At 37.9% G+C, this 27,988-nt stretch overlaps 1 protein-coding gene across 3 annotated transcripts; it reads left to right on the top strand.

The window, feature by feature from the left end:
• Window positions 1-615: 615 nt before the first annotated feature.
• On the top strand, window positions 616-27,435 carry LOC146457082 (uncharacterized). Of its 3 annotated transcripts, none has more exons than XM_085092344.1 (5): window positions 616-777; window positions 2,249-2,341; window positions 4,211-4,400; window positions 5,513-5,616; window positions 7,388-7,770. In XM_085092344.1, the coding sequence occupies exons 1-5, from the start codon at window positions 685-687 to the stop codon at window positions 7,589-7,591; spliced, it is 684 nt and encodes a 227-aa protein (XP_084948470.1). In that variant the 5' UTR covers window positions 616-684; the 3' UTR covers window positions 7,592-7,770. The 3 variants fall into 3 exon arrangements, with proteins under 3 accessions (XP_084948470.1, XP_084948472.1, XP_084948471.1); XM_085092345.1 differs by lacking the exons at window positions 616-777; window positions 2,249-2,341; window positions 4,211-4,400; window positions 5,513-5,616; window positions 7,388-7,770 and adding exons at window positions 13,964-14,075; window positions 21,167-21,278; window positions 22,996-23,185; window positions 24,560-24,663; window positions 26,898-27,408; XM_085092346.1 differs by lacking the exons at window positions 616-777; window positions 4,211-4,400; window positions 5,513-5,616; window positions 7,388-7,770 and adding exons at window positions 22,996-23,185; window positions 24,560-24,663; window positions 26,898-27,435 and having other exon boundaries at window positions 2,300-2,341.
• The last annotated feature ends 553 nt before the right edge of the window (window positions 27,436-27,988 follow it).

The raw sequence follows: 27,988 nt of genomic DNA, 5'->3' as shown, positions 1-27,988 counted from the left end.
TTTTTTCCCTATACTCTCTTTATCTGATGGTAGACAACAGGAAGGCGCCAGAGTTCTGAGGAACTGAAATTCGTACTCGAACTCAATCTGGTATTCGTACTCCAACATAAAGGTCTCGATTGAAAATCAGTGGCCTGACCTGTTTCAAGTTAGTTGGTTGGTTGGCATTAGGCATTGCGTGACGTGACCTAACTCCCTAAAAGTTTTTAGACTGACAGTCAGAGGCTTCTTCGTTTCAGCTACAGTTTTTCTTAGTAACAGTGTTGTAAAATCCAAAAAAAAAGCCGTTTTGACTTTGATTGAATGGTAAATATTTACGGAAAAAAATAATTCTTGACCACCAATTATTCAAACTTAAGGGTAAATACTCCTACTTTGCCTACAACTACTTTGCCTTACTGAGCTAATGACCATGCCATTTTTGTGACAGAAGAGCACAATTTTTGTCATTTTCGCCATTTTTGGGCAATACGCTGACAATCGGACATAACACGTCACATTTCAAATATTTCACCTATGACCATTCAACTAAACAAGAGCAGATTATGCTTGGTAACGGAAGACAGACAGAACACAATGTTTTGTCATTTTCGCCATTTTTGGGTAATACGCTGACAATCTGATATAACGTGTCCGCAATTCAAATAGTTCACCTATTACCGCTCAACCAAGTAAGAGCAGATTATGCTTGGTGACAAAACTCTCAGATTCAATAAAATCAGAACTGAACAAAGTCTTTTTACCATTCACGTTTGTGGAGTACCATCGAAGTTGAGGGTAAGTTGTATTTACTAGCTGTAGCTGTTTAAGGTATTGAAATATCGATATATTTGCCAAACATCTCATAAGTGCGAAAATAATAATGTGTTATAAAGAAGAGTGGATACCCTAGGATTTGCTTAATTTTCTTCACTTTTTGGATTTCATGAAGGCTCTTCCTCTCTCTTCGGGAAGATTGTTAGCGATTAGATTGTTATGCTTCTTGTATTCTTTTTTTGTCATTTTTTTTTTTTTTTTTTTTTTACTTTAATATCACGAGAAAACAGACACTGTAAATTCTCGGACCATGCCATTCTAGAGGACAAAGCTTAATGGCAAAACTAAATAAGCAAAACTATTTTCTTTTTCTAAGTGGGAGCGTCTTTACGTTTTTATTTCATAGTTTTACTATATAATGACAATAATATTTGGGGGGATGCAAACTGAAATTAAATAATTTCTAATCAAGGCAAACACGTTGTCCTCGTGTTCCCTTAATACTTACATTGGAGAGATGATGTTGCTTTACTAAGGATCAAACATAAAGCATTGCTGTTTACCACGTTGTTACTATTGTTCATACTATGACTAAATGTCTTTCTATAAACAATATTTTGTTCAGGCTGTAAGTTTAACTGCAGTCTAAGCTAGCAATTAAATAAATTTATCTATCATTCATCAATTACCCTGTAACTGATGACTAAGAAATTCAAATTGTTAAAGAAAACATTGTGAGATCTTACGGTCAGGATTAGTTTCTCGTTACTAATCAGCTTCAAAAAGAAGAACTCAAAAACTGAGGTTTTCGGCTGATGTCAGAGCATAGGACAGAAACGGATTACGACTCTTTTTTAAAAGATTGATAACGTTGCAGGTAATGACCTGCTTCTTTTCTCACCATTCACTTAAATAACCTGCCATTTCGAGTCAAAATCTCAAGTTAGCAGATGCAAAGAGCTAAGATTTTGGATTAAGGTGGTCGCTCGAGTATCAAACTAGCCATTCCCTGTTCTACAAGCGGAAGGATAATGTTAAGTTATAATCTTTTGCAACTTCATCTTCCAGTTAGATACCTTTTCCATTGTGTGATCACTCTTCCTTTATTCTTCCTATATTTTAGCTGTGTGCGAATTTTAAGTAACTTGAGTTTGTTTATTCAATGATGTGGAGCATTAATGCGTCTTTTACAAGTCGGGGCTGATTATTAAAATGGCTCTGGGTACAAATGCAGTAGATGAAATGGAAAAAGGAAAGAATGGAGCATTAAAACAATAAGGGGTTGCTTTCATTAAGTCAAGAGCTTATAGTGAAAACAGCTTTCAAGTGGGGTGTAATCTTTATTGTTGCAGTGTTTACAAATTCGAATTGTCGTTAATGTAAAGTTGAAACGAGAAAAACGTAAATAGATAATAACCGGTTAAAACCCTTGATTCCTGTAGAAGTAACGTTTGTATCTTGGCATTTTTTAAGAACACATTGTTGCACCTAGGCAACTTACGAAAGAATTACCAAAGACCAGGTTACCAAGACCAAAGGGCCTGATTTAAGGAGCAACATGGACAAAATCTCCCTCAGTTTACTTGTAAGTACAAATAACTGCAATTTAAAAATTTAATAGTCTGTCACTCTTGGTAAAATAGACAAGTATGGATGATAAAGTGTATGTCTTCCTGTTGTCGGGGTATGGGAGGGGGCGCGTAAATACTCGGCATTAAAGCAATAATATCTATGAATCAAATTTATGTTACGACTTACAAACCTATGGGCCTCGGATTCCGGTTTGAATTGAAGTTTGGAAATGTTGGTTTTAGAAGAGAGGATAAAACTGCATGGTCTACCCGGAAACAAAACAAAAAACTCTCAGTTCAAAGATGGCAATTCAGAACAAATTCCCCCATATAACGCCGGGTCTATAACTCGGGCCATATTACTAAAAGACGAGTCCTCTTACCACTGCGCCATCACGTGTTGTTTTTTCTAGAGGATCCCAATCTGACGCCCCTGCTTTTGTTATCTTTTCTCTTGGTAATGCCTAGAATTATTTCAATAGTAAAAGAGGTCAATATTAAGTGCATGTGGTTATTATGGTTTCTGCTTATTCTACTGCCAAAATGAGACTGGTTTACACAAATGCGATAAGCATAAGCTTCTTAAATGGAGAATTTTGTGTGGATTCGTGAAAAATAAGCACGAGTGAAAACATCAGCACAAACGCAAGAAAAGGACTGTTTTATTTTCCTATGATTATCCTTCTGTCAATGACACTCGTGCTTATATAATATTCACATCGCCGAAATTACCACCATCACCACCCACCACTTTTTTCCCGTGTAACCTCGTAGCTCAGTCTGTAGCCGAGCAGCTGATGATCAAATACGGAGATTGTCGGTTCGATTCCCTCACAGTTCAAGGATTGTCTTTCTTCTCCTCACTCAATAGATTAGCTCCAAATTATCTTCTTTCTAAATTTACCTATCGTAGCGATGTATCCAGTTTCTCTTTGAGAGGCACAACCGACAATCTTACAATTCCTCTTCCCCATACAAACTTTATGAAAAATAGTTTCAGTTACTCTAAGGCAGTTCTTTGGAAGAGCCTTCCTATTGAGCTGCGGCAGGCAAATTCTCTTGGGGCCTTCAGGGCTGGCTGCAAACAACACTTCTAAAAATTGATCTACACAGCACTTATGTAAAGCAGGATCCTAGTCTAAATAGGTTTTGTAATGATAATATTAATGCATGATAGTAATTTTAGTTTAATATAGTAACCGGCTGTGCAGACGAACACAAACATACAATTTAGTTTACTAAACATTTTTCTTTCCCTTGTATTCAGTTCTGCTTATGCTTATTCCACGGCTTTTATAACATGCTCTTTGTTCTTCCTGCCTTTTCTAAAGACATATTTTATCGCTTGGTTGACGTTATTAACCATTTAAAATGAACCTTAATCACAAACGATTGAAGATGCTGTGTATGTTTTTTCGCGCTTTAGTGCGGGGATGCAGACTTTCAAACATTTTATCAGTTAAACCTAACTCAAATCTTTGAAATATTTGTTGTGAACCTTTATGTCGACCTACAAATTCCATATTTACAACAACTCCTCGACCCGTCCCCCCTTATCAGTGTGTTTCCGCCACATTTCCGTAGGGTAATCATCCGTCCTACTGTCCATAACTATACATCTGGCTCAACTCTATTTTAAGCTTTTTTTAATGATAGATGAAAGAAAAATGACACATATTGCTTTGTGTTGGAATTTTACTCAATTCAATGAACAAACTCCTTCCCAGAGATAGTGGGAACGATGTTGTTTGTTTACTCCAAAGTGGACATTTGCTGCAACTGCACAATTTCTGTCTTCTTTTATTATTATTATTATTATTATTATTATTATTATTATTATTATTATTATTATTATTATTATTATTATTATTATTTGTGCATAGGTTTTCGTCGTAATATTCGGCTCGAAACTCAGCTTAGGACAATCGCAAAGAAAAGTTTGTTTGAGGTCTTTCATCCGACAACACGAACCGTCGGCCCCCGGTAGCCTTGTCAAGATTCACGATTGTGATCAAACAACAGGACAGTGTAAAGCTACTGCCACTGGTCAACATACCAGCGACACAAATGCTAGTAAGTAACATATTTACGAATTTTATTATTATTGTGTTCTACGTTAAAGGGACTCATATTTTCTAGTTTCGTGGTTTCTTGTGTAGGCCATTGCATGTTTCTTCGATACAATCATTAATTGATTATTTTGGGTTGCGTACGCGCACGCACTGATGAATGAATGATGAATCTGAATTATACTTCGCAATTAACGCTAATGGACGATTTTTCTGCGTTGAATGCTCTTAAGCTGCATTAATGACATCGATCAAAATTTGAAATACCAACAACATGCTACTTTATGTAACCATGACAAAAAAACTGAAGTCATTCAGTTTACTTCCCGTTTTGCGAAAAGGAAACTTGTTCCTTGCTAAGACAACTATTACCAAACTTTCCAACAAATTGCGCGACCTTGGAGTTACTTTGGACAAAGAACTTAATCAAGTTGAAAATGTCAAGCAAGCGTTTAAGAAAAAGCTACCTTAGTCATTAGATTGGTCGGCCGCATGTGGAGACTTTTATAGTAGGATAACCTGAAACGGCTGGTTAAGGCTCTTGCGATAACGTGATTTGATCATTGCAACAATCTTTTATCTGGAGAAACTAAACATCACGCAAGAACTGTTCAAAGAGCGGCTCTATCCAGCGGATAAGTCGCTTTTTAGCGGATAAAAATTAATGTATTGGTTCGAGCTCACTTTATTCTAGCAAATAACACCTGCATTGAAAGGTCTACATTGCACCGATTGATTTGAAAATTTCGCTTTTAAACTACAATGTTCTTATTGGGCATTCGCCAAGTAATTCGTCCACTATTATAACCAGTTTTCAATTTTTTTTGTTTTCATTTTTATTACCAGTTTTCAATTTGTTTGTTTCAATTCCCCAAGCTACTCGACCACTTTTATTACCAGTTTTCAATTTGTTTGCCGACTGTGTCCATCTAAACAAGCCCCTCCTTTAAATTCCTACAGTTTCTATACCGTAACTTATGGTGAACGTCCCTTAGTATTTTATTCTCCAAAACTCAGGAGATCCTTACCACAGGAAATGAAAACATGTGAAACATTATTTGCTTGTAAAAGTAAATATATGTTTAAATATAAGTGTGTGTGTTTTATTTCTTTAAGGATTGACCATGAAGTCGTCCAGTGGCAAGGTATGCTTTGAGGTAACTCATAAACAAGCCACTTATACTTTAAAAGTTGTTAACACCACGACTATTGTTTTTGAGGTGAGTTAATTATTTCTGAGATGAATAATTTGATATTTATTGTAAGCAATGTATTCCAAAACAAAATTGGTTTCAACGGTCCCTTCGGAAAACTGCAACCTTAAAAAATTAAACGTTGATAAATTCCAATTTCAATATTTTCATGCAAAACCCAAAACCGGCTATTATTTCGTGCCGCGTTATTAAGAAACCTTATTTCCTTGCTATGTCATACATCTATCTAGGGGAAATACTTTCGTACGTACTTCTTGATAATCAAAAACAAATTCGAATTGCTTGGAATCGGTTTAAAACGTTTCTTAAAGACAAAAAACCTTATACCCGGCTTAATTCGAATTCATTACAATTGCTTCTTTCCTAAGACAGACAAATGTAGGTACTAGGAGTGCATTGCTTCCATGCTAAGGTTTAGTCTAAGCATAATTAAGATTTTTTTTGGTTTTTCGGTCTGGGGACTCCAGGAGTCGAAACACACACGCAGGTTTCCCTTAAGAAACCTCCCAACTCTTCAGCCACCCCCTTCACCTCCGCACTTCCCATGCCATGGACCTCGATTCGATATTCGACAAACAGTATTTTCCAAGTGAGTAGTACGGCCTTAACCACGACAAAGACGGCAAGGAAAACGTCAGAAAACAACAGTTTTAATGAGCAAAATACTGGCTCTACAACTTTGCTTCATTTCTTTGTTGTCCTCTGTAAAACAACTACATTCAAGGTTCTATGGAGAAAGTGAATGCATGATGACTAACTTCCCTTTCTTTTCTTAACTTTGGAGCCCTCCCTACGACGTTAGCCCCTGGATAGTTCGACCACATTACACTAATTAAATGAGTAGAAATTATTGCGAATATATTCAAAAAACGAGAATGTACTTTTTAAGTCCCTCGAGTTACTTTGGCGTGGTCGTCGTCTCACTAGATACACCTTGCATGAACATTCTTTTTTGTATTAATCTCCCCAAATTAACTTCTGAGAAGACTTCTGAATGCAGATTCTTCAGCTTAGGAATTGTAGATCCTGGTTTCACTCTAGGGAACAATGTAAGTTCTTGCTGTTAGGCGATACCTGCGAAACCAGATTTGAGGCAAAGAGAAAGTACACCTCAACCTCGATGATGCCACTCTCCTTTTTTTAGGTTATAATCTCATAGTTTCCAATCATGTCATCTCCTCATTATGATGTGATCGCATATAAACGAGAATCCACCGCAAGAATCCGGAGCAGAATATTCCTACCAGACTACTGATTAGCGTTTCTTCACTATGGCGATAACTCCATTACATGTTTTTAATGAGGTCCAAATTTAAAGAAGGTAAAGCTGCACTGGCGGCATTTAAGTGTGGGAAGAGATCAGTGATGCGTTTAGGATCATAAAATCTTGAATCTTAAATTAAAATCTTGCACTTGGACATTTTCGGGTTGTTGTTTTACAGAGAACGACAAAAAATGTACCACAGCGTGTAACGCATGCGCAGAACCGTTGTTATTATTACTATTATCATTATTATTATTATTATTATTATTATTATTATTATTATTATTATTATTATTATTATTATTATTTATTATTATTATATGGAAGTTCCGTTTACTGACGTTCTCACTGCCGTCGTCACCGTCGTTGTAGCGACGAGTAGGTATCTGGCATTGAAGTAAACCTACTGGGGTAACTAGTTTAAACTCTGCGATATCCTGTTTACTCATATTAAAATATAATGTCATTTCATAAAGTGTTTAATTCATTTCGATTCTAATGCTTCTTTTTCAGAAACTGCAGGCAGGTGGTAGCTGCTTAAATAGTAACGCAAACTTGTTTACGAGGGCGAGGACAGGGCGAAATTACCAGTTTACCAGTCAAAAGACCGGATTATCATCTAAAAAATATTTGGCTTGCGAAGCACTGACGGGTAACCTATTCTTAAATGATGTCTTAGGTGACAGGCGAAATTTTTTTAATTTTATTCGGATATAAACGCCGTCAGATGTACAGCATATTGTAACTTGACCGTACTAAGTACGAAATAAACTGTCAAGCAAATGCGTTTCTGTTTTATTTCGTCATCTTTCCCAAAACAAAGAAATACGGTGATAAGAACGGGATCAAGTATCCACCGCGTAACGGGTTGATTTGACAATGAGTTGTTTACAAAATGAGTTTGGGTTATGATTGAGATTAGTTTTGAGTTAAGATTGAGCTATCTTTTTCGACAGTTTTTAAACTTAAAAGGAACAAATTTGGTTTTTTACCCTTTCACTCCCATGGGAAGACGGAAGGAAAACGGCACTATCAAATGAATTCGCGTTGTATCAAACGTCGTCCCATTATTCCAACTCTCTTTAAAAATCAAATGTATTTCTCAAACTCATTAATAATTCATCAAGAGAATACAAAGAAAATCACTACCGTGACCGTGGTTTGGATATGTGTTCCTAATTACTATAAAATTTTGCCAACTTTAGCCTTGAATTTCTTCAAACATTATTGATCATTTGAGAAGCAATATCAAACACTCGAAAGTGTGTTTCATCAGATATCCAAACACCTCGAAGTCGTTTAAAAAAACTCGGCAACCTACTTCTCAGTGTTTGGATATCTGATGAAACACACTTTCTCGTGTTTGATATATTACGTGAAAATTCCTGGAAATGAATTCTTGCTCAACGCACCCACGTCTAGAAGGAGAGAGAAAAATTCGCCGTCGTGTGATTACGTCCTCCACAAAAAGTCTAATCAGGTCGTTTGACGTCTTATTAGTACAGTAACTTAAAAGAAATGTATCAAAAGTTGAAAATAGGTCGGAATCGAAGTTGTCACTTAATCCCCGATCTAGATATAGTTCAAAAAAACATTGCCTCGTGTTGTTACTGTACATGTCTTCCGCAGAATGGCCCCGACAAGCTTTCCTAATAGTTATAGTCAATCCTTATAGTTAACCCTGTCTAGAGTTGGGGGGAGGCACATTGAACCTTAATAACTTTTCTTTGAATATTTGCGCAAACACCATGAAACCTCAAGGACTTCTTCGGAAATTTATCCGGGAAAAATTTTAGTGTGGTCGGTTAGTGTTTGTTGTATTTTATGTTACCACGGCAAAATTTTTTAACGTATTTTTTTTTCCTTGTTAGAAAGTCCATCCATATAGCATCCATATATATTGTTGTTTTGCTTCTTCCTTTGCATGGCCACGGAACTTGATTCCAAGAAGCAAAAAACTCTTTTTCCAGTTCAACATGAGCAAGAAAACAGTGAAACCTGACGGAGTTCACTATGAAGGTTGCAAAAACTGCGTAACAACTTTGCAGCATCATAACTTTCCACAACTGTTTAAACTTTCTCCAACAACAAATAATTGAACTTTAGACATTTTTCGGGTACTATATATATTTGAGCCAGCTGAAGAAAAATTCACAAAAGCTTAGTACTAACGTGTCTGAGTACATATTCCTCAAGTGTAAGCTTTTTTTCATTCATATAACTGTAGCAACGCACGCAGCGCCACCGCTTTGATGCCTTTTTGACTTTACTGTGAGAGTCATGTGAACAATTTTAACTTTCCCCGTCTTCTTTTAATTGTTACCTTTTCGTTGTGAGAGCCTTATTCCTTAAATGTGGGCCCCGAGGATATATTCCCTGGCAGAATTTTAAAATTTGGACGCCATTTTGAAAGGGTAGAAGAAAAATTTCAATTTCTTCACGCCGATCCTGGTCATTTACACACGTGCGCTCACGCGCGTATGGCGGATTTTTTTTAAATTCTTGGTTTTCATGTGACGTCACCAATTTCTAGAATTCAAAACTGGGAGGCCTACAAAATATTTACCTCCATTCAAGGAAAGATTACCTAAAAATATGTCTGTTCACAATTTCTTAGCTCGATCTCGTGCTTCCTTTTGAAAATAGAACAATTTCAATTTCCGAGTTTCCATCGTGCGTGACATCAGGAGGACGGCCGTGACAGAGCTTTTCCGTATCTTAAAAATGACTCTTCGGGTGATTTTCAGCATTCTAACCAATTTAAGTTTGAGGAGAAATAAACATTCGAAAATTCACAAGGGCAAACAAACATCTTTTCTGGCAAAAGTGAACTCCAGATGTTTTTTCCTATTTCCGGCCGCCATGTTTGTGCCCCTCAGAGGGACACAAACATGGCGTCTCCATACTAAGCTCTATCAATTTATGTGGAACATTTTGTCAAATAACTCGAGTACGGAATACCGCACAGACCTGACGCTTGGACAGTTACCTTATTTATTTATTATCTATAAATAAGCTCTATGGTATTTTACTCCCTTGGGATTATTTGAATATGCTATATAATAGATTGCATTGTGTCACACTCTGTCACTCAACTTGAGGCCGCGAGCTCAAATCATGTTTAGCGAGGCGTGTTCAAGGTTCTTCCCAACTGACCTCATGCCTGATGCCGAACGAGTACCTCAAGCTGTCCAAGTTGAAGTTGTTCAACAAGTTGTGAACCCTCCTCAAGCAATTGCCTCGGCGGCCCCGGTAGTTGTTCCAGAAGTCGTCCCAGCAGTTGTCCCAGCGGCGGAAGCGCAACAACTTGTCGCCGGTCGAGTTCAGGATGAGTTACGTTAAGTTCTTACCTTCGTTTAGACTTTTCGGAGGTTTAGCTTGTTTCGTGCCGCAGACTAGTTAAATTCCTCGAGTTTGTTCTTAGTTTGCATGTAGTGGCGAGATACCCGAAGTTGTGCTTGTTCATTTTTGCATGAACAGTAAGGTATCTAGAATTTGTTTGACTGTCTGGCGCGATAGTTTCTAGTCGTCTAGTCTTACCTGTGGGGTAAAATTTGCTTATGTGCCGTATCATCCCCTGGGGCGGCGTTGGAAATTACTTAAATTGCCTGTGTGGTTTTGCCTGAAGTGGTGGCAGTATTACCTGTAGGGTAAAATTTGCCTGTGTGGTGTTGCCTGAGGCGGCGTTGGAAATTGCGTGAACTGCCTGTGTGTTTTTTTGCCTGGAGTGGCCGCAGTATTTTTCCTGTGTGGTTTTTTTAATTTGCCTGTGTGGTGTTGCCTGTGGCGGCGTCGGGAATTGTGAGATTGTTTGCCTGTGTGGTTTTGCCTGAAGTGGCTGAAGTATTTTCATGTGTTCACTAGCCTTGCCTGTGTGGAGTCGTTTGTGTCGGCGTGGTAATTGTTTTTTAAATAAGCAAAGGCTGATATTGTCTATGATTGCGAATATTTTTGCATGTGGTTTTGTCGTAGCGGCGAGATTCTTTCCACGTGTTAAACTTACTTGTGATGTGTATTGCTGCCTGGCGCGTTATTGAAAAAAATTTAAAAAAATTTTTATACCTTTTATTGAGAATTGTTCTGACAAGTTTTTGCGTCGAGACTCCTTTTTTCTTGTGTTATACTGTGATTTACCGAAACGCGGTGTCTTGGATTGTTTTGAATTTGTTTGTTGAAATGCCGAAAGCCGTGAGAGGTGTTTATGAATTTGCTTGTAAGGTTCTGGTTCGGTGATATTTGTTTAGTTCTAATTGCCTCTTGTACTTAGCTTCCAGTGGGGTTTGCCTCAAGTGGCCGTAATTATTCATGCTTTGCTGTTGCCTAATGCGGCCGGTTTTTGTCTTTTTGATGTTGCTTAGGATCTTAAGCGTCCGCAGATACGCCAATAGATTAAATTAACAATATAATAATAATAATAATAATAATAATAATAATAATCGTTTATTCAACCTCCTCGATGATGAACAATAATTTGTGAAATTTAGCTTTAGATTGTGAGTAGGAGGTATTGTTCTACCGATCGGAGATGGGCTGATTCGGCTAGTGTTCGCGTAGTTTTTTCTTGCTTTAGTTTTTCTTTCAGTTACCTTAGTTCTAATTTGTGTGATAAATTGTCTCGATTCTCAAGTAAATCTATTTGTAAATAGTGCATTGGTTGCTAATCCCCGGTACGTCATTCGCGTTTTATTTAATTTCATTTAGCTATTTTCCCTCGCACCTTGTAGGCCTTTTCGGTTGGGTATAGGTTCGTTATACCCTTTTCTTGGTCGGGGTGAGTGACTCCTGTTGGTTTACCGCACCTCTCGGTGACCACCAGACGTTCTGTTTCAGACGTGTTGAAGTTGCTCCCTCCTGATCGGGAACCCCGGGATTTGCTTTCTTGTAGTCGCTGGTTTAGCTCTGGTTTGGTGCTCTTCCATTTTTCGTGTTGCGTGATCCCTGTTTAAACTCCAGTTTTTCTTCACCTCGTTAGTATGTGGGACATAAGAGAAAGATAATCCCGCTTGATGAAAATGGGAATGTTTCACGTTTAGTCCCGTGGATGGAGTTTTGAAATCGTGCACTTAATATTGAACTGCGACGGTCGTTCAAGTGGGTAAATATTTCCGGGGTTCCCGATCTGGAGGAGCTAGCAGCACTGTCCGATTGGAAAGATGTAATTTTGTCGGGTGTATCTCCAGTTCTTCAGAATTTACGATTAAGAGACCCCGATAATTTATTGGTTGGCGGCCTGCATCAGAATGTTGGTGGGTGGGAAAATATTCTAAAAGGCCATCCCCTGGAAGAACGGATTAGAGACTGGCTACGGAATAAGGTTAACATCTTGGACTTCTCTATTATAGGATTTTGTATAAGAAATATTTTTATTTTGGTTATTTTAAGTAAGGATTGGGAAACAGTAGTGTTTGCATGCGGGCCGAGTTTGTAGTTAATGGCAAGGACTGGAATAAACATTTGTTGGCCCATACCCTTGGTGTGTTACTTTGGGTTAAAGTATGGAGGTAGGCTAGGGGAAGGCCAGAGCGATTCCCCATACCTTATCTACACCTTATGAATAATAATACCTAGGGAGAAAATATTACACTATGCAAACTTAGTTTGCATTGGTTATTAACTCCCTTGGGATTATTTGAATATGCTATATAATAGATTGCATTGTGTCACACTCTGTCACTCAACTTGAGGCCGCGAGCTCAAATCATGTTTAGCTGCCCACCCTTCCCTCCCTTCGAGTCAGTTGGGTTGAACCTTGCCTTGCCACATTTACCTTCGTCTGGTCTGGGCTAGTCCCAGGCCAGAGCGATTCCCCATACCGTATCTACACCTTATGAATAATAATACCTAGGGAGGAAATATTACCCAAGTCAAAATGGAATTTCGTTACGGTCTCCATCCCTGATTATGGCTCCTGTTGCCAACCTATCCCTGTCCAGGAAAAAGACGTTTATAGGGGTTAAAATTTAGTTTTCCCGTGTATTTCCGGACTGAGCAAAATTGTCTCTCTGTTAGAAGGCTCTGTCTCACAGCATCCAGACCGTAAATACAATGGAAACAAGCATAAAAACAATTAAGGTTTCCGACAGTCAGATTCTCTTCTTTTTTGTGACAGAAAACTTAGTTTGAGGCGTTATTACTGATTAAACGTCGGCTTTAAAAACTCTAACTTCAACCTCTTGCCGAACATATTTAGAAATACAACCATATGATTTCTAGTTTTAAAATAACCTATACGCTCTCAACACAAAGAGATGCTTTTAAAGCTGTATGAGAAATCTCATGCTTTGTGACACACGGCAGGATTGGGAGAATTGTCCCGACTCGAAGAGATTGGTAGAAAACTAGGGAGCTTTGATTTGAGCACATGGACGAGATTTAGTGCAAGTGTAACTTTTCTAAATCACTTTACATGCTTTACTTCAGGTAATCCGCTTTCCAGACCGATTTTTTCCCTATACTCTCTTTATCTGATGGTAGACAACAGGAAGGCGCCAGAGTTCTGAGGAACTGAAATTCGTACTCGAACTCAATCTGGTATTCGTACTCCAATATAAAGGTCTGGATTGAAAATCAGTGGCCTGACCTGTTTTAAGTTAGTTGGTTGGTTGGCTCCAGGCATTGCGTGACGTGACCTGCCTCTCTAAAATGTTTTAGACTGACAGTCAGAGGCTTCTTCGTTTCAGCTACAGTTTTTCTTAGTAACAGTGGTGTAAAATCCCAAAAAAGCCGTATTGACGTAAATATTTACGGGAAAAATAATTCTTGACCACCAATTATTCAGACCTTAGGGTACATACTCCAAAACTACTTTACCTTACTGAGCTAATGACCATGCCATTCCTGTGACAGAAGAGCCAAAACGTTTTGTCATCTTCGACATTTCTGGGCAATACGCTGACAGTCGGACATAACGCGTCACATTTCAAATATTTCACTTAAAACCATTCAACTAAATAAGAGCAGATTATGCTTGGCAACGGAAGACAGACAGAGCACAATGTTTTGTCATTTTCGCCATTTTTGGGTAATACGCTGACAATCTGATATAACGTGTCTGCAATTCAAATAGTTCACCTATTACCACAGTGACTCAACCAAGTTAGAGCAGATTATGCTTGGTGACGAAACTCACAGATTCAATAAAATCAGAACTGAACAAAGTCTTTCTAGCATTCACTTTTGTGGAGTACCTTCGAAGTTGAGGGTAAGTTGTATTTACTAGCTGTAGCTGTTTAAGGTATTAAAATATCGATATGTTTGCCAAACATCTCATAAGTGTGAAAATCATAATGTGTTATAAAGAAGAGTGGATACCCTAGGATTTGTTTAATTTTCTTCACTTTTTGGATTTCATGAAGGCTCTTCCTCTCTCTTCGGGAAGATTGTTAGCGATTAGATTGTGTGCTTCTTGTATTCTTTTTTGTCATATTTTACTTCAATATCGCGAGAAAACAAACACTGTAACTGTCCGACCATGCTATTCTAGAGGATAAAGCTTAATGGCAAAACTAATTAAGCAAAACTATTTTCTTTTTCTAAGTGGGAGCGTCTTTACGTTTTTATTTCATAGTCTTACTATATAATGACTATAATATTTGCGGGGATGCAAACTAAAATTGAATAATTTCCAATCAAGGCAAACACGTTGCCCTCGTGTTCCTTTAAAATTTACATTGAAGAGATGATGTTCCTTTACTAAGATTGAGACATAAAGCACTGCTGTTTACCACGTTGTTACTATTGTTCATACTATGACTAAAGGTCTTTCTATAAACAATATTTTTTTCAGGCTGTAAGTTTTACTGCAGTCCAAGCTAGCAATTAAGAGCCACTGTCTGTAAATATCGAGAATCCGGCGTCAGTCGTGAAATTTTCAATTTCTTTATATTTTGCCCAAATAACCTCTATAGTGAGTTATTTTCGAAAATACTATTCAAAGGACCTGAAGCGCTTTAGTTTTTTCAAAATCTAAGAAAGTTCGAAAAACGCCATTTTGGCCTTCCGGCGGCGTCGAAACTACAATAAAATTATGCATTTTCTTTTCGCTCGTTCAGATCAACGCAATAACATCTATCGATGTACTTTGGTTCACTCATAACAGAACTCTTGATCTCCCTGAATCACTAAATTATTTTGAGAAAGCTGTTGAAAACTGCTTGTTTTTGGCTGTTACAATTACCCTTATTACAGCGCTTTAGCGGATAAGGTAATTTTAGCTAACTTTAACAGCAACAAAAGCCCACTGGTACATGTAATTTGAAGTTGAAACTAGCATGGCCTTAAAGCCCATTCTTTATAGTTTGTTGTGTAAAAATTGCTAAGGCGGCCCGACAAAAGTGTCCTGTCGAGAGACGGAAACGTGAAGTGTACTTTCTGGAATTTCGACCCTTCACGAAGCGAACAAGAAGCATCCCGATTCCGAACAGAACCGCACATTGTAAAATCTACCGATGGAAACCTGTTTCGAAATCCTGGATGCATCAAAACAGTCTTGTACTCAAAGCTACAATCCCTTTGGATTGAAAATATTATTATTTTAACACTTGTGGAAAACAGGAGACGTGTAGTTCAAGCCGTGAAATATGTAATTTAACGCCGCGCCGAGCAGATATCTACAGTACCACGCACGTGTACATGACGCAAGATTGCTCAGTTTCGTTCCGCTATTATTTTACCGTTAAAACTAAAAAGAAGATCCTCAATATCATGCATGTTGTCGTCTTCCTTCGTTCATTCTTATCTCAAGATTTTTAAGCTCTGAAGGGAACACGCTACACGCCAAAAAAAACCAAAACAAAACAAAACAAACAAACAGGGCGATCAAATTCCAAGACAAATGCAAATACGGTAGCTACAAATCCAGGCCCGATAAATTTAGTATTCAGTTGACTAACGCACATTTATTTTATATTCCAGTGATAAGGCATAATGTACATCAAATTATTTCGTAAACAAAGTAAAACAAACTTTCAGCAATGTCAAAGTACCGTGGGAAAGCAACTGTTAACAAGCTTTTTAAATTAATTTGTAGTTGGAAACAAAACAATGTCAACCTCACCGGTCTTTTGGCAATCCTTGAGAAAATTAGTGAATCCCTTGCTTCTATTGCTATGTATGACAAACTTGCTCCTATATGTAAAGTTAGAAAACCGGTAGACTTGTTTCCACCAAAGGCTGTAAGTTTACACTGGAGTATTGCAATTACCTTCCGTCAAGTACCAAAGTTACTTTTATAGTTGACCAATCACGCCATATGGTCCAGATTTCTCCCTCTACAAAACGTTCCAGAACGTCGTTTGTGGCCGGATTTTGAAGTAGTTTTGTTGGCCTGTCCCAATAACTTTTGTCCTCTGGGAAGCTTGCAAACGGGCACTGTTGTGGCCTTGTCGGGAACGGTGTGTAAATATTCGACTTGGTGCCTGTGCGGCTCCAGCAACTGTGGAATGCGTGACAGTCTATCGCGCGGTGTAAAAAGGACTTCCAAGGGTATCTCGCGGACAGTTAACGACGATTGTGGAGAGGACAGTGAATCAAAATTGCTGCTTTCCCAAGCAGGTAAGATGTCAAATAATTGCAAGGTTCAGATTACACATTGTCACGGTTTTTAGGGCTCAGATCAGTGGAGGCGCCCGTTGGGAGTTGGGGGGAGTGGGGGTATGGGTGGGCATTGGAACAAGAAGGTGGAAATTGAGTCAAAGGAAAAATTTCAACAAGGCTCCTGCTAAGGCCTTGTTTTCTTTGGTTCCTGTGTTTAAATGCAAATGGTCCTTTCAGGACCTAAAAAAAAACTTATTCCCAAAACTAAAGTTGAAAAACAAATTCAGCTGCTCAGAAGCATCAGCATCAGGCCCGGCCCTTACCCTCCGCGAAAAACAAACAAACAAACAAACAAAAAATGGTAAGAAGAGAAAACGGTTGGTCCCTTGGAAGATTACAACTCCCTCTCTTGCTCTGAGTGTGTAGTCCTTTGTAGACAACTGTTTCGGGCTCATCAGCATGGCATAGCCATCGGGCATCCATCGAACGAGCCGAAACGTCAGGCTTGGCTGGACATGAAAAAAGATGAAAAAGGAGCACAGCTCGTCGTCATTATCATGTAGGTAGTTATACCGGAAATTTGGTTTGAATATGGCCCGGGTTCGATTCTAGTGCTCAGTTTCATAAGAGGGCTTAGTTAATGGTTGGTTCTCGTCCTTGCTTGGAGAGATTTCTCTCCGATTACTCCGATTTTCCCCTCTCCTCAAAAATCAAATTGAATTCCAATCTACTAATAATTATAGGGAAGCACTTTATCATGCGCCTCTGGCTCGGGAGATTGCGCAAGTAATCCCTATGATTTTGACATTAAATAAATTACTTCACTTTAAATTTAAAGTTACAAACTAAAAAAAAAGGAGTGTATCGTGCTCGCTCATATTTAAATCATCATCATCATCATCATCATTTTCATTTCAGAGCAAGGGCTATAACTCTGAAAGCTATAATCAAGCTGGAATCCTGCTAGCTAGAAGTTCTAATCATCCAAGGGACCGACCGCTCTCTCCTCTTACCTTTTTCTTTTCGGGCGCGTGCACGGACGATTTTTTTAACCAATTGGATTTTTTAAACTTTTCTCTTAGAAATAATTTTATTTTAATTTGTAGGTCCTAAAAGAACCATTTGCATTTAAACACAGGGGCCAAACAAAACAAGGCCTTAGCAGCAGCCTTGTTGAAAAATTTCCTGTGATTTTTTTTTTTCCACTTTCCAGTTCAATTGCCCACCCCCTACACCCTCCCAACGCGCAACGCGCGCGGCTCCACTGATTTGAGCGCTAAAAACCGTGACAATGTGTACTGTGAAGTTTATAATCATTTGACACCTTACCTGCTTGGGAAAGCAGCAATTTTGATTCACTGTCCACTCCACAATCGTCGCTAACTGTCCTTTCTTGGCAAAATGCGAGATGCCCTTGGACCCCCGATGGACTGTCACGCATTCCACAGTTGCTGGAGCCGCACAGGCACCAAGTCGAATATTTACACACCGTTCCCGACAAGGCCATAACAGTGCCCGTTTGCAAGCTTCCCAGAGGACAAAAGTTATTGGGACAGGCCAACAAAACTACTTCAAAATCTGGCCACAAACGACGTTCTGGAACGTTTTGTAGAGGAAAAAATCTGGACCATATGGCGTGATTGGTCAACTATAAAAGTAACTTTTGTACTTGACGGAAGGTAATTGCAATACTCCAGTGTAAATTCACAGCCTTTGGAGGAAACAAGTCTACCGGTTTTCTAACTTTACATATAGGAGCAAGTTTGTCATACATAGCAATAGAAGCAAGGGATTCACTAATTTTCTCAAGGATTGCCAAAAGACCGGTGAGGTTGACATTGTTTTGTTTCCAACTACAAATTAATTTAAAAAGCTTGTTAACAGTTGCTTTCCCACGGTACTTTGACATTGCTGAAAGTTTGTTTTTACTTTGTTTACGAAATCATTTGATGTATATTATGCCTTATCACTGGAATATAAAATAAATGTGCGTTAATCAACTGAATACTAAATTTATCGGGCCTGGATTTGTAGCTACCGTATTTGCATTTGTCTTGGAATTTGATCGCCCTGTTTGTTTGTTTTTTTTTTTTTTTTTTTTTTTGGCGTGTAGCGTGTTCCCTTCAGAGCTTAAAAATCTCGAGATAAGAATGAACGAAGGAAGACGACAATATGCATGATATTGAGGATCTTCTCTTTATTTTTTAACGGTAAAATAATAGCGGAACGAAATAGCAATCTTGCGTCATGTACACGTGCGTGGTACTGTAGATATCTGCTCGGCGCGGCGTTAAATTACATATTTCACGGCTTGAACTACACGTCTCCTGTTTTCCACAAGTGTTAAAATAATAATATTTTCAATCCAAAGGGATTGTAGCTTTGAGTACAAGACTGTTTTGATGCATCCAGGATTTCGAAACAGGTTTCCATCGGTAGATTTTACAATGTGCGGTTCTGTTCGGAATCGGGATGCTTCTTGTTCGCTTCGTGAAGGGTCGAAATTCCAGAAAGTACACTTCACGTTTCCGTCTCTCGACAGGACACTTTTGTCGGGCCGCCTTAGCAATTTTTACACAACAAACTATAAAGAATGGGCTTTAAGGCCATGCTAGTTTCAACTTCAAATTACATGTACCAGTGGGCTTTTGTTGCTGTTAAAGTTAGCTAAAATTACCTTATCCGCTAAAGCGCTGTAATAAGGGTAATTGTAACAGCCAAAAACAAGCAGTTTTCAACAGCTTTCTCAAAATAATTTAGTGATTCAGGGAGATCAAGAGTTCTGTTATGAGTGAACCAAAGTACATCGATAGATGTTATTGCGTTGATCTGAACGAGCGAAAAGAAAATGCATAATTTTATTGTAGTTTCGACGCCGCCGGAAGGCCAAAATGGCGTTTTTCGAACTTTCTTAGATTTTGAAAAAACTAAAGCGCTTCAGGTCCTTTGAATAGTATTTTCGAAAATAACTCACTATAGAGGTTATTTGGGCAAAATATGAAGAAATTGAAAATTTCACGACTGACGCCGGATTCTCGATATTTACAGACAGTGGCTCTTAAATAAATTTATCTATCATTTGTCAATTACCCTGTAACTGATGACTAAGAAATTAAAATTGTTGAAGAAAACATTGTGAGGTCTTACGGTCAGGATACGTTTCTCGTTACTAATCAGCTTCAAAAAGAAGAACTCAAAAACTGAGGTTTTCGATTGAGGCTGATGTCAGAGCAAAGGACAGAAACAGATTACGACTCGTTTTTTAAAAGATTGATAACGTTGCAGGTAATGACCTACTTCTTTTCTCACCATTCACTTAAATAACCTGCCATTTCGAGTCAAAATCTCAAGTTAGGATATGCAAAGAGCTAAGATTCTGGATTAAGGTGTTTGCTCGAGTATCAAACTAGCCATGCCCTGTTCTACAAGAGGAAGGATAAATTTTAGGTTATCATCTTTTGCAGCTTCACCTTCCAGTTAGATACCTTTTCCATTGTGCGATCGCTCTTCCTTTATTCGGCGGAAGGGGGGGGGGGGGGGGGGTTGGGGGGGTGTTTAATTCTCCAATTTCCAAAAAACCTGAGTGTAAATTTTAAGTCACTTGAGTTTGTTTATTGCAATGATCTGGAGCATTAATGCGTCTTTTTACAAGTCGAGGCTGCTCGGTTAAATGGCTCTGGGTACAAATGCAGTGGATGAAGTGAAATAGGAAAAAATAGAGCATTAAGACGAACATTTTCAAGAAAACCCTTGATGTAATCGACATCAACCTAAAAGATGTCAAGAAGTCCACGAGTTCAAGACTTCTGTCAGAGTTGTGAACGAAAACAGTAATTTTATGGCGTTATAGGACGAAAACAAGCTTCGCATCAAAACGGGGGGGCTGTGCCTCGTGCACGTCTAAGAAAATGTGTCCCACATGGGAAGGAAAGACGCTGTCGCGTCCTATATAATGTTTTCAGCATCATCAGGTTTTCGGAGCTCCCTCGGTGGGTGGACCGGTGAGGGTGGGATTCTGCAGAGACTCTGCGCCCAGATGTATCTGGCACTGTAAATTCGATTTAAATGTTAAGAAAGCTATGTTCTTGTCCCCCTTTAAAACAATAAGGGGTTGCTTTCATTAAGTCAAGAGCTTATAGTCAAAACAGCTTTCAAGTGGGGTGCATGTAATCTTTATTGTTGCGGTGTTTACAAATTCGAATTGTCGTTAATTAATTAATATAAGCATAAAAAAAACTACAAAAATTAAAGCGATTAGATCTCTCTATCTAATAGCTAACAACTTGATCAAGGAGTGAAGTTAATTCAAGTTGTGAAGGTCAGCAGCAAAGTTCAAGATGAACAAAATTAGTGTAACTAATTCGAATTATCGTTAAATCGGAAAAAAATATTTAACAAAAAAACAATACAAAAATGAAAGCGGATTCGACGGTTCTATATCATGGCTAATAACGTTTTGGAGGTAAGTAATAGAACTTAAAATGAACAAAATTAGTATAACCAATGACTTTCAAAAACTCGGCTGGATATATCTATATTAATCGTGTATGTATATATATTTCACTTACGTATGGCCAAGTTAACTTTGGATGCCAACAGCAGACCGACGTTTTCCCCCGCCTCATTCGCTTATAAACTGTGATGTAGTACGACATTGTTTTTAAGTAAAAGTTGAAAAGAGAAAACGTAAATAAATAATAACCGGTTAAAACCCTTGATCCCTGTAGAAGTAACGTTTGTTCTCGGCATTTTTTCAAGAACACACCGTAGCACCCAGGCAACTTACGAAAGAATTACCAAAGACCAAGTTACCAAGACCAAAGGGCCAGATTTAAGGAGCAACATGGACAAAATCTGCCTCAGTTTACTTGTAAGTACAAATAACCGCAATTTAAAATTTTAATAGTTTGTCACTCTTGGTAAAATAAACAAGTATGGAGGATAAAGTGTTTGTCTCCTGCTGTCGGGGTATGGGAGGGGACGCTTAAATACTCATTAAAGCAATAATATCTATGAATCAAATTTATGTCACGACTTACAAACCTGTGGACCTCGGATTACGGTTCAAATCGAAGTTTGGATATGTTGGTTTTAGAGGAAAGAAAAAAACTGCATGGTCTACCCGGAAACCCTACAAAAAACTCTTGGGGCAAAGACGGCAACTCAGAACAAACCAGTCCTCTTACCACTTTCCACGTTTTTTTTTTTTTTCTAGAGGATCCCTATCTGACGCCCCTGCTTTTGTTATCTTTTGTCTTGGTGATGCCTATAATTATTTCAATAGGAAAAGAGGTCAATATTAAGTGCATATGGTTATTATGGTTTCTGCTTATTCTACTGCCAAATTGAGCCTGGTTTACACAAATGCAATAAGCATAAGCTTCTTAAATGGAGAATTTTGTGTGGATTCGTGAAAAATAAGCACGAGTGAAAACATCAGCACAAACACAAAAAAAGGACACTTTTCTTTTCCTATGATTGTCCTTCTGTCAATGGCACTCGTGCTTATGTCATATTCACATCGCCGAAATTACCACCATCACCACCCACCACTTTTTTCCCATGTAACCTCGTAGCTCAGTCTGTAGCCGAGCAGCTGATGATCAAATGCGGAGATTGTCGATTCCCTCAGAGTTCTCTTGGGGCCTTCAGGGCTTGCTACAAACAACACTTCTTAAAATCTATCTACACGGCACTCATGTAAAGCAGTCTCCTAGTCCAAATAGATTTGTAATGATAATTTTAATGCATAATAGTAGTTTTATTTTATTACAGAAATAGTGTTTTTAAGTCCTGATGAGATGACCGTGTTTAAATAAAGTTATTCATTCATTCATTCCTCGTTCGGTCTCACATTTCCTCATTAGGACTAACTCTCAGTAGGAATTTTCAAGGGTAGACGTAGCACCTTATCTTACACTACAGAGTGAATTCTCTGAATCACCGAGCATGTGTTTGTTTGTTTTTGTTTTTTTTTTTTAAGTGGTAACCGGCTGTGCGGACAGACACAAGGATACAATTTAGTCACTTTTCTTTTCCTTGTATTCAGTTTTGCTTATGCTTATTCCACGGCTTTTAAAACATACTCTTTGTTCTTCCCGCCTTTTCTGAAGACATATTTTTATCGCTTGATTGACGTTACCAACCATTTAAAATGAACTTTAATCATAAACAATTGAAGGTGCTGTGTATGTTTTTTCGCGCTTTAGTGCGGACATGCAGACTCTCAAGCATTTTGACAATAATTAAACCTAACTCAAATCTTTGAAATATTTGTTGACCTACAAATTCCAAAATTACAACAACTCCTCAACCCGTTCCCCCTTATCAGTGTGTTTCCGCCACACTTCCGTAGGGTTATCATCCGTCCTTCTGTCCATAACTATACATCCGCCTCAACTCTATTTTAAGCCTTTTGTAATGATAGATGAAAGAAAAATGACACATATCGCTGTTTGTGTTGGAATTTTACTCAATTCAATGAGCAAACTCGTTCCCAGAGACAGTGGGAACGATGTTGTTTGTTTAGTCCAAAGTGGACATTTGCTGAAACTGCTAATTTCTGTCTTTTTTTTATTTGTGCAAAGGTTTTCGTCTTAATATTTGGCTCTGAACTCAGCTCAGGACAATCTCAAAGAAAAGTTGCTTTGTGGTCTCTCATCCGACGACACAATCCGTCGGGCGGCGGTAGCCTTGTCAAGATTCACGATTGTGATCAAACAACAGGACAGTGTAAGGCTACTGCCACCGGTCGAACTTCCAGCGAAACAAACGCTAGTAAGTGACATATTTACGAATTGTATTATTATTGTGGGCTAAGTTGAAGGGAATCACCTTGATCTGCTGGATATTTTCTAGTTTCGTGGTTTCCTGTGTAACCAAAGGGCAAACTTCTTTGTTCGGGCTGTCTTTAGGCCATTGCATGCCATTTCAATGCCAATGTAAATTAATCCTATTTGGACCAGAATGCGTCAATTCCAACATGCAGTCTGCAAATCATAGAAACCACTCGACTTAAACTGCACTTCTGAGATAATAACATTTGGAGGAGCATCGATCGCCATAGCGACTTCGTCTCAGTGATGCTATATACTTCTCTGCAGCAGTTGATACGCTTGATCATAGCATACTAATCCACAGAATCGACACAATTTTTGGTTTTTGATCGTACACTTTGGAATTTGTTGCACCCCCACGATCGGGGATCAATACTAGGGCCTCTCCTATTTAAGCTCAGTGAATGTAACAAAGTGACAGCGTATAATCCACACCATATGTTCTACGCCGATGAATCTGAATTATACTTCGCAATCAACGCTAATGGACGATTTTTCTGCACTGAATGCTCTTAAAAGCTGCATCAATGACATCGATCAAAATTTGAAATACCAACAACATGCCTCTATATGTAACCATGACAAAAAATCTGAAGTCATTCAGTTTACTTCCCGTTTTGTGAAAAGGAAACTTCCTCTTTGCTAAGACAACTATTACCCAAAGTTTCCAACAAATTGCGCGACCTTGGAGTTGCCTTGGACAAGGAACTTAGTCAAGTTGAAAATGTCAATCAAACATTAAAAAAAAAACTACCTTAGTCATTAGATTCGTCGCCCGCATGAGGAGATTTTTATAGCAAGACAACCTGAAACGGCTGATAAAGGCGGCTATTGCGATAACGTGATTTGATCATTGCAACAATCTTTTATCTGGAGAAACTAAATATCACACAAGAACTGTTCAAAGAGCGGGCTCTATCCAGCGGATAAGTCGCTTTTTAGCGGATAAAAATTAATGTATTGGTTCGAGCTCATTTTACCCCACCAAATAACACCTGCATTGAAAGATCTACATTGCACCAATTGATTTGAAAATTTCGCTTTTAAACTACATGGTTCTTATTGGACATTCTCCAAGTTATTCGACCACTTTGCTTACCAGTTTTCAATGTTTTTGCCGACTGTCTCCATCTTAACAAGCCCTTTCCTTTAAATTCCTACACTTTCTACCGCATCTTATGTTGAACGTCCCTTAGTATTTTATTCTCCAAAACTCAGGAGATCCTTACCACAGGAAATGAAAACATCTAAAACATTGTTCGCTTGTAAAAGTAAATATATGTTTAAATATAGGTGTGTGTTTGATTTCTTTAAGGATTGACCATGAAGTCGTCCAGTGGAAAGGTTTGCTTTGAGGTAACTCACAATCAAGCAAATTATACTTTAAAAGTTGTTAACACCACGACAATAGTTTTTGAGGTGAGTTAATTATTTTTGAGATAAATAATTTCATATTTAGTGTATGCAATTTATTCCAAAACAAAATTTGGTTCAACGGTCCCTTCGGGAAACTGCAACCTTAAACAATTAAACGTTTTTATAATCCAGTTTCAATATTTTCATGCGAGATACAAAATAAGCCTCCCCCGCCCAGCCAGCCATTACTTTGTTCCGCGTTGTTAAGAAACCTTATTTCCTTGCTATGTCATCCATCTATCTAGGGGAAATACGTTCGTACGTACTTCTTGATAATTAAAAAAAATCGAATTGCTGGAAATCGGTTTAAAACGTTTCTTAATGACAAAAAACCTTATACGTGGCTGAATTCGAATTTATTACAATTGCCTCTTTCCTGTTTAAGAGATTCTAAGACACCCAAATGTAGGTATTAGGAGTCCATTGTTTCCCTGCTAAGGTTCCATCTAAGCATATAATGAAGATTTTTTCGGTTTTTCGGTCTGGGGACTCCAGGAGTCGAAACACACACGCGGATTTCCCTTAAGAAACCTCCCAACTCTTCACCCACCCCCTTCACCTCCGAACTTCCCATGCCTTGGTCCTCGATTCGATATTCGAAATACAGTATTCTCCAAGTGTGATAGTAGGGCCTTAATCAGATATTAGGGACCCTAAACAGCCACGACAAAGACGGCAAGGAAAACGTTAGAAAACAATAGTTTTAATTAGCAAAACACTGGTTCTACAAGTGAGCTGTAAATTTTGCTACATTTTTTTTTTTTTTTTTCTGCAAAACAACCACATTCAAGGTTCTATGGAGAAAGTGAATGCAAGATGATTAACTTCCTTTCTTATCTTTTCTCTTTCTTAACTTCAAAGCCCTCCCTACGACGTTAGCCCCTGGATAGTTCGGCCACATTACACTAAATAAATGAGTAGAAACTGTTGCGAATTAATTCAGAAAATGCGAATGTAATTTTTAAGTCCCCTTTTCTTTGGCGTCGTCGTCGTCTCATTAGATACACCTTACATGAAAAGTTTTTATTTGTATTAATCTCTCCAATTTAACTTCTGAGAAGACTTCTGAATACAGATTCTTTAGCTTGGAAATTGTAGATCCTAGTTTCATTCGAGGGAACAATGTAAGTTTTTGCTGTTAGGCGATACCTGCGAAACTAGATTTGAGGCAAAGAGAAAGTACACCTCCACCTCGATGATGTCACTCTCCTATTTTTAGGTTATAATCTCATAGTTTCCAATCACGTCATCTCCACACTATGATGTCATCGCAAATTAATGAGAATCCACCGCAAAAATCCGGAGTAAAATATTCTTATCAGACTACTGATTAGCGTTTCTTCACTATGATGATAATTCCAATACATGTCTTTAATAGGTCCAAATATAAAGAAGGCAAAGTTGCACTGGTAGCATTAACGTGTAGGGAGAGATATTAAACTGACTGATCAGTAATATGTTCATTACCATAAAATCTTGAATTAAAATCTTGCACTTGGACATTTTCAGGTTGTTGTTTTACAGAGAACGACAAAAATGTACCACAGCGTGTAACGCATGCGCACAACCGTTATTATTATTATTATTATTATTATTATTATTATTATTATTATTATTATTATTATTATGCTTAAGAGGTTCGCAAGCTACAAGGAGGATCCATCTAGAATTGACGGACATTGACTTTGACATCGAGAAGAACATGCAAACATCCGTTAAAAACATTGAAAACATAATTTTATTTCTAAGTTTTTTTTTATTTTTCTTGGTAGCCTTCCATTTGATGTTGACTTTTATTCCCTTTTTTAAGATTTTAATAAGAATAACATGGTAACTTCATGAGAAAAAAATTTCGGCTTGAAAGTTGTCCCTTTTTTCATCGAAATGAATTGTAAATAGTTTTTAATAGTTCTTTTTTCTACTTTTAACTTGTGATTTTTTATTTATTATTATTATTATTATTATTATTATTATTATTATTATTATTATTATTATTATTATTATTATTATTATTATTATTATTATTATATGGAACTTCCGTTTACTGACGCTCTTACTGCCGTCGTCAACGTCGTTGTTTAAGGTCCCTAGAGACGTAATGAGAAGGTATCTGGCGTTGAAGTAAACCTATTGGGTTAACTAGTCTAAACACTGCGATATCTTGTTCACTTATATTAAAATATAACGTCATTTCATAAAGTGGTTAATCGATTTCGATTCTAACGCTTTGTTTTCAGAAACTGCAGGCAGGTGGTAGCTGCACAAATAGTAGGCCAAGCTTGTTCAAGGAGGCGTGGATAGGGCGATATACGCGGTTTATCAGTCAAAAGATCGGATTATCATGTAAAAAATATTTAGCTTCCGAAATGACGACGGGTGCCTTATTCTTAAATGATGACGCAATTGACAGGCGAAATTTTTTCACTTTTATTCGGTATAAACGCCGTCAGATGTAGAGCATATTGTCACTTGACCGTATTAAGTACGAAATAAACTGTCAAGCAAATGCGTTTCTGTTTTATTTCATCATCTTTCCCAAAACAAAGAAATACGGCGATAAGAACGGGATCAACTATTCACCGCGTAACGGGTTGATTTGACTATGAGTTGTGTATAAAATGAGTTTGAGTTATGATTGAGATAAGTTTGAGTTAAGATTGAGCTACGAATTTCGACAATTTTTAGACTTAAAAGTGGCAAATCCGGTTGAAGTCATTGGGGAGACGATTTTTTTTTTTGTAAACTATAGCTAAACGAGAAATGATAGTCTTTTGAAGGTGATTCCCTCGAAACAAACTCTGTTGTAGCATTCCTCTCAGACTTCAACCGATTGTTTAACTAGTGCGTATTATTTAAATAGTAGAAAGAACAGCGATCAACTCAAGTGACCACCAAAATATGAGTCTCTGTAACCAGTTCTTGTAGCTCCTGTGGTAAAGAATGACACATATAACCCCGACGCAGAACTTGAAAAAAAAATTACACATATAATGTATGAATCAGAATATTGTAGTATTGACCCAAACCGTTACTTGCGTGCGTGCTCCTGGTGTCGTTATTTATGCCCGTGAGTGATCGGTAAGCGAGGTTCTATGGCGATCATTTATTTCCCTGTCGTAAACTCTATAGGCCCGCGCATGCCGCAAGAATTTATGCGCAGCGCACAATGCTATTCAATGGAAACACTTTAATTTTAACTTTCAGTTTACATTATTAAAAAGACAATTTAAATCTATTAGCTCACCATCCAGTTGAAACCGTCTTGAGGGACCCACCTGAGGGTAGAGGCAAGATTTCCTACAAACTTCATGAACACCAAAATTAACCA

The sequence above is a fragment of the Pavona decussata genome, unplaced genomic scaffold (genome assembly GCF_977016875.1).
Source record: "Pavona decussata unplaced genomic scaffold, jaPavDecu1.1 SCAFFOLD_248, whole genome shotgun sequence".
NCBI lineage: Eukaryota > Metazoa > Cnidaria > Anthozoa > Scleractinia > Agariciidae > Pavona > Pavona decussata.
The sequence above is the reverse complement of the archived record's forward strand: the minus strand, read 5'-3'. Positions and strand labels throughout refer to the sequence as shown.